General features: G+C 41.1%; 1 protein-coding gene across 1 annotated transcript in view; it reads right to left on the minus strand.

Moving 5' to 3' along the window:
* Window positions 1-506: 506 nt before the first annotated feature.
* Window positions 507-6,598, minus strand: part of LOC119412440 (potassium voltage-gated channel subfamily D member 3-like) — a 98,289-nt gene continuing 92,197 nt past the window's right edge. Inside the window, exons 4-6 of the mRNA XM_037679450.1 lie at window positions 5,749-5,841; window positions 2,111-2,370; window positions 507-794 (exon numbers count right to left, since the gene is read on the minus strand). Of these exons, the coding sequence (XP_037535378.1) occupies window positions 557-794; window positions 2,111-2,370; window positions 5,749-5,841 (591 nt within the window). The 3' untranslated portion in view covers window positions 507-556. The remainder of the gene's footprint in view (window positions 795-2,110; window positions 2,371-5,748; window positions 5,842-6,598) is intronic.

The raw sequence follows: 6,598 nt of genomic DNA on the forward strand, positions 1-6,598 counted from the left end.
ATGTTCATATATGAAATGTAGCAGCTTCGGGTTCGGTGACTTTCAAAGGATGCTGTAAAGAAAATACATGTATATAAATATTTTTAATTTTTCATATGCCTAACACGTAGCACAAACAAGAGCAAAAGAAGTACAGGAAACACAATCCACACCTTTTTCTTTCTTCAGTGTTTAAAGACGACAAATATTCTTTTCACTGTGAATTCACTGGAAACTTACTGGCGTTTTGTGATGTTTTAATCCCTTTGTTTTTTTAAACCTTTTACTAAATGCACAATGTCTTTTAAAACATCTGCGCTGCTGTCAGAAACTAAATGCAGCAGGTCTCTGAATTTACAGTAACAACACAAAAAGACGCAGGTTTGAGTCTTCATTCATGTGTCTGAAGTTCACCAGTGGTGTCTCCTTCAGTCTGGAGAACAGGTCTCTTGTCACTGACCCTGTGAGGAGGAACCCAGTGCATCCTTCAGCATTTGTTGTGTGACCTGCTTCCTCCTCCTCCACCTTCATCACCTTGTTTCTTGTCCTCCTGAGCTCCATCCATCCAGCCTTGAAGTCACAAAGCTGAGACTTTGACGATGTTGGACCCAGCTGAGCTTGTTGTGGTCTGGATGCTCGGGGCTGCTGGGCGGCCTGGAGGCAAGGGCATCCTTCGCTGCAGGGGGCCGTGGAGGCCATCGCTGTCCGGGGTCAGAGCAGGAGGTGTCGGGAGGCTGATGATAGCTGTGGTGAAGCGGCCACGTTTACAGTTGATCCTTTTGCTGTTGTCAGTTTTCAGGTTGAGGGTTGAGCGGCTGTTAGAAAAGAAGAAGTTAAACAAACTAAATGCAGCTAACAAAACGAGATGAGGTCATAAATGGACCCGTTGTTTTATACGATTGTGATGTAACTGTTTAAAACCCAATTTAAACCCAATCGTCTACTGCTGGCATCATTCCTTGATAAAAACAGGCCTCTCTTGTAAATGAGTCCTCGAGGCTCAGTGAGACTAACCTGTATAAATAAAGGTTGAATTGAACTGAATTTATTAAATCATTAAAAAAAAAATTCTTAAGTGTCAAATACATAGTATAGAAAGAATGAGTGTCATTATTACTGCACACTGAGGTATTCGTTGCTCATTTTGCATATTGATTGATTAATAATAGTCAGCATAACCCCTTTTTATTTATTCAATAATTATAAATGTCCAGTGGTTTGTTCTTTAAGGACTGCACAAAATAACGGTCCAATACTACCCTCTAGTGGCACTTTGTTTCCTGATGTTCCACAAATTTGGTTTACACTTCAACTAAAAATTATTTGTATCCAAATTTATATAACATTTGTCAAGTTAAGTCAAGTCAGATTTATTTATATAGCATATTTGTGATGACTATTACACAGAGTATCTACACTAGAACAACTCAACAACAAAAACAGCGTACTATGTTGTATTCTACATGGAAACTGTACAATCATTTTGCCAGAATTTCTATAATAATGTAGATTTTTTTTAACACAACCTTTAAATAGGGACAGTGGTGGTGCAGAGATTATAGAAGATGGGCCTGTGATCGGAAAGTCGCAGGTTCAACTCCCCGGACTGACAACATGAAAATGTGGGTGGAAAAGGTGAAACACCCACACCTGCCTCCACCCTCATTTACCCCACTCTTGGCCCTTGAGCAAGGCCCTTAACCCCCACCATCTCCTCCCAATCAGATCTCTTTTTGAGAACGAGTTCTTGTTACTCAGTGAGACTACCTGTATCAATAAAGGGTAAATTAAACTAAATAAATCCTCTAATTTTATGTAAAAAATTGTCTTTATGTAAACTCACCCAGGCTAGTTTATGACATTTGTGTTTTATTAGCAAACACTACCTTGCCAATTATTAATTATTTTGCATTACTGCTTTAAAATATTTGTACACCATCTGTTATTTTCTACATAAAGACTCACCTTTACTGGTGGGAGGCTGTGATGTTGGGATTTAAAGTGTCTTAAACAGGCTTTATGATCACCAGCCAAAAGCTGATCATTAATATAAGATCTTTGCTGTGAAATGTAATAATTCAGCACCACTCAGCCAACGTCTTGCCGATGCTCCCATGTTTGTGTTTCTCACCTGGTTGTGTGTGACAGGGGGTCCCTGCTCTGTATGTGCAGGGCGCTGAGCTCCTGTAGGTGACCTTGGTGTGTTGGGACGGGGTTGGCAGGGGGCAGGCTGGCGTTGGGCAGGGGAGCGTTTTTTTTCGCCCCCCGGCCACAGCAGCTCACCACAGGGCTGCCTTGGCTGGCTATAGACGGGCTGAGGGACGGATAGGTCTGCAACGCCGTCTCTAAACAGTTCTGCTCGTACATCTGCTCATCAATAAACTCATGAGCCTGAAGGGAAGAGAAAGAAAACAAGACAGCAGAAAATTATATTTAAAATGTAGTTTAAATGAACATTTTAAACAACACAAACAACTAGAAAAGTAACAAATTAAAAGCACAACAAATGCACGTCTCTTAACTGTGAACAGACGAGGGCAGTATCACCAGTACATAGGGAACGCTCATGTTTAATTGATACCGGTCCGGAGCTTCGAGGAACACCAGATTCTGTATTTGTGGTGTAAAAATTTACAAGGAACAACTTTTACAGCAGAGCATCACATCCCGCCTCCACCAGCCTCACCATTCCACTGAAAACTGTCAAACTGACACGTAACATTGTGAAGTTTTCCTGCCAAGAGTTTCCTTTCTCTTTCTTTTTTGTTTGTTTCTGACTGATGTTGAGGCGTAGATTCAATGTGAGGGAACGCAACATTGTCAAAGTGAAAGACGTGTATGACAAGGAAACAAATGGAGCAAGACTTCTTCATGCCTTGGTTTAAAACTATGTACACTCGACGTGCCATCAGGAACTGGATGGCTTTAAATTTTTTAAGTTTTAATGAGAAGAAGACTGAAGTCATGTTGTTTCCTCCTAATGGCACGATCAAGAACCACTGTATCGACCTTTTCCTCTCCAGCCTCGTTAGAGAAACAAAAAGTCACTAATCTAGGAGTGAAAATGGACCCTTCCATGAAACTAAACAATATAAACATGATGTTAAATCCAGTTGATTTCATTTTATGATTTTTTATTTTTTTTTTTCAGTTCAGGCGACTGTCTAAATTGAAATCTAAAAATAACCTTGACAGTATTACATGCTTTCATAACATCCAGGCTTGATTACTGCAATGTGCTTCTTTTTGTTATCAGTCAGTCCTCCATTGCACAATTAGAACTGGTCCAAAATGCTGCAGCCAATTTGTAACTGGTACAGGCAAAAGAGAGCACATTAGAGGTGTCATTTCTAGCCCAAACCTGGAGCCTAGCCCCGCTCGACCCGGATTATGGCTGGGTGGCCCGGGCTAGGCCATGATAATGTGCTTAATGTGCAGGCCAGGTCAGTGTAGGGCTTTTGATTGCATTAGTGGACGTGCAGGGCTGACAATCCAAATATATGGCAAAACGCCAAAAAAGTTCAATCTGGTCCTCTGGACATTCAAAAAAACAAAAAACAAAACAAAGCAAAAAAATCTAGAAACGTTTCGTCTCTCATCCAAGAGACTTCCTCAGTCTGAGGTGCTGTTTTCAGCTCAGTCTCTTAAATAGCACCTTCTTGTAGTGGATCAACCAGTTTGCTGCTGACAACCAAAACCAGCTGATCATATGCTCAAGAAGGACCATCAGCCTAACAATGGGTCATTAGCACACTGATGGCTGTTTACTATTCACAGAGGGCTGAGTGATACTAGCAATCACAGCATTGTAAGAGGGGGACAGTTGAACCCGGAGGCCTCCACCCCTGTTTAATGATGGACGATTTCTTTTCACAAAGATGGCCTCCTTTACTCCTCTCTCAAACCATCGTTCCTCTCTGTCCAGGATGTGAACATCTTCATCCTTGAAAGAGTGACCGCTGGCCTGGAGATGAGTGTAGACCGCAGAATCCTGGCCTGATGATGTTGATCTTCTGTGCTGGGCCATCCTTTTGGCCAGTGGCTGTTTAGTTTCCCCGATGTAAGACTGATCACAGCCCTCCTGACACTGAACAGCATACACAACATTACTCTGTTTGTGCCGGGGGACTGGATCTTTGGGATGAACCAGTCTTTGCCGTAATGTATTTTGGGGTTTAAAAGCCACTGGGACGTTATGTTTAGAAAATAAACGTCTCAGTTTCTCTGATACCCCCTCAACATACATTCATCTTTGTGAAAAGAAATCGTCCATCATTAAACAGGGGTGGAGGCCTCCGGGTTCAACTGTCCCCCTCTTACAATGCTGTGATTGCTAGTATCACTCAGCCCTCTGTGAATAGTACACAGCCATCAGTGTGCTAATGACCCATTGTTAGACTGATGGTCCTTCTTGAGCATGTGATCAGCTGGTTTTGGTTGTCAGCAGCAAACTGGTTGATCCACTCTAAGAAGGTGCTATTTAAGAGACTGAGCTGAAAACAGCACCTCAGACTGAGGAAGTCTCTTGGATGAGAGACGAAACGTTTCTAGATTTTTTTGCTTTGTTTTGTTTTTTGTTTTTTTGAATGTCCAGAGGACCAGATTGAACTTTTTTGGATTTTTCTACCTGGATTATTGAGCATGCATCAGGATATGGCAAAATGGATCGCCATACAATCACCAGCCGCACGCAACCATACGGCCATGCGCTGACCGGCCTTGAAAGAGGTAAAAAGTTCAGTTAAGCTTCAAATGGACTACTACCAGCGATTCATCAGCCCAAATGGACATTCATTCAGCTGCTGCACTCAGTGGACGGGCGCGTCCGACGAACCAAACAGGTGAGATCACAAAATATACGACATGTCAAAGCAGGGTCCGTGTCTGAATAATGCAGAATGCAGGCAGAAGAAGGGGAAGCATTTAATGCACTTTGATGGCCATGAAAGGACAAACACCCCCTCAGCTCCGATCTTCTGCCCACTTTACTCAGTCATGCACGTCCGCCGACCATTAATAATTATATAAGCAGTCAAAGCTTAATTAAAAATGTCTTCTTTTTTTTTTGTTTCAGACCTGTAATTACTGTTAATTCGTCGAATCGGGTGGGGTTCAGAAATGATGGCTAAGGGGTGGGGCCAGGTCGGGTTGGAATTTTTGGGACCCAAATGCAACTCTAGAGCACATCACACCAGTTTTGGCCTCCCTGCACTGGCTCCCGGTTCACTTTCTGGCTTTTGACACTGTGTGCTTTTGTTTTTAACCTGCCTGTATTCTATAATGTTAGTCATTTAGTTCTTATCTTTACTTATTTGGATCTATGTATTTTTTGCTGTGCACTTTGCTTGTTTGTTTCTGCTGTACAGCACTTTGGTTGGCCTTGCTGTTTTTAGGTGCTTTATAAACAAAGCGGTATGGTATGGTAAAGTTACATTAGGAGGAAAAAAAAAACAGAGATCATCACATTGAGAAGGCAGTGTTCTTTAGATATTTACACTTAAATACATATTTTCTTCCTAATTAATAGTGAATTACCCACCTCCCACACCAGAATTTCAAACTAAAATCAACTTATGTTGAGAAATAATGTAGTTACAGCCCTTTAGGTCAAACCTTGAAAATAACAATATGTGCAATCTCATGCAACATTGTGAAATCTTGCCTAATCTGTTAGCATTCTGAGTGTGTTGTGAAGGAAGTCTTCCCTTGTCTTCAGCAGCAGGTGATAAAAACAGATATTATTTCCAGTTAAAACAGAATCCCCCTCACAGTGGTTTTCTCCAGACAGTGCAGCAGGTGGTGGTGTTGGCTCTCTAACAGAGAGGTGGCCCTGATCAGTTTCTGCTCTTCCTCATCAGTACCCTGTAAAACAGCACACACACACACACAAACACACAGGTTTCATCACATAATTCTAGTCATAGCCTTGGAAAGTTTTGTTGCTTAAATGATATCTGAAAATAAATTTTATTATCAGTAACCAAAAAAATCTGCGATGACACCTTTTGTTCTGCTTTGTCATCCATTTTCACCCCGGCTGCCGTGGTTTGTACTCGTCAGTGTCACTCAGGTTTGTTAGGAGCAAGCAGTGAACAATTTCTGCTGTTTTCCTTCTGGTCTTTGCTACCCAATTAGTTTTGTAATTAACCACTTTAGTGTTTGTTGTAAAGCCTTAAATCTGCTGTTTGTTACAAAGTGACTTTCAGTTGTGCAATTTTCAGTTTTTCTTATTCTCTGCTGCTTTCGACACTTTTAACAAGCAGCAAATATCTTCCACTTTCAGTTTATTAAGAAAAAACTAAAGTTATGTTACTGGCAGCTCTCTCACTTAATTATCTAAGACGTTACTGCTGAGTGGTATTTTTGATGTTGCAGGCAGCTGAATAGTTATTGATGTCTGAAAAAAGAAAAAAAAAAGCATCAGTTCAAGGGAATAAAAAATTGAAACTTATCAAACCACTTATTGAAATGTCTCCAAACAGCACATGTTTTCTGTGACTGCGGCTCAAATAAAGCTTAGCCTCAAAGTAATCAGAATTGCCAAATAACATGAAAAGTGAAAATAAATTAATTAACTCCCACAGCGTGATTGTTACTCTGAGGATTTGGCTGAGAGGCA

The sequence above is a fragment of the Nematolebias whitei genome, chromosome 7 (assembly GCF_014905685.2).
Source record: "Nematolebias whitei isolate Nwh7 chromosome 7, NemWhi1, whole genome shotgun sequence".
Taxonomy (NCBI): domain Eukaryota; kingdom Metazoa; phylum Chordata; class Actinopteri; order Cyprinodontiformes; family Rivulidae; genus Nematolebias; species Nematolebias whitei.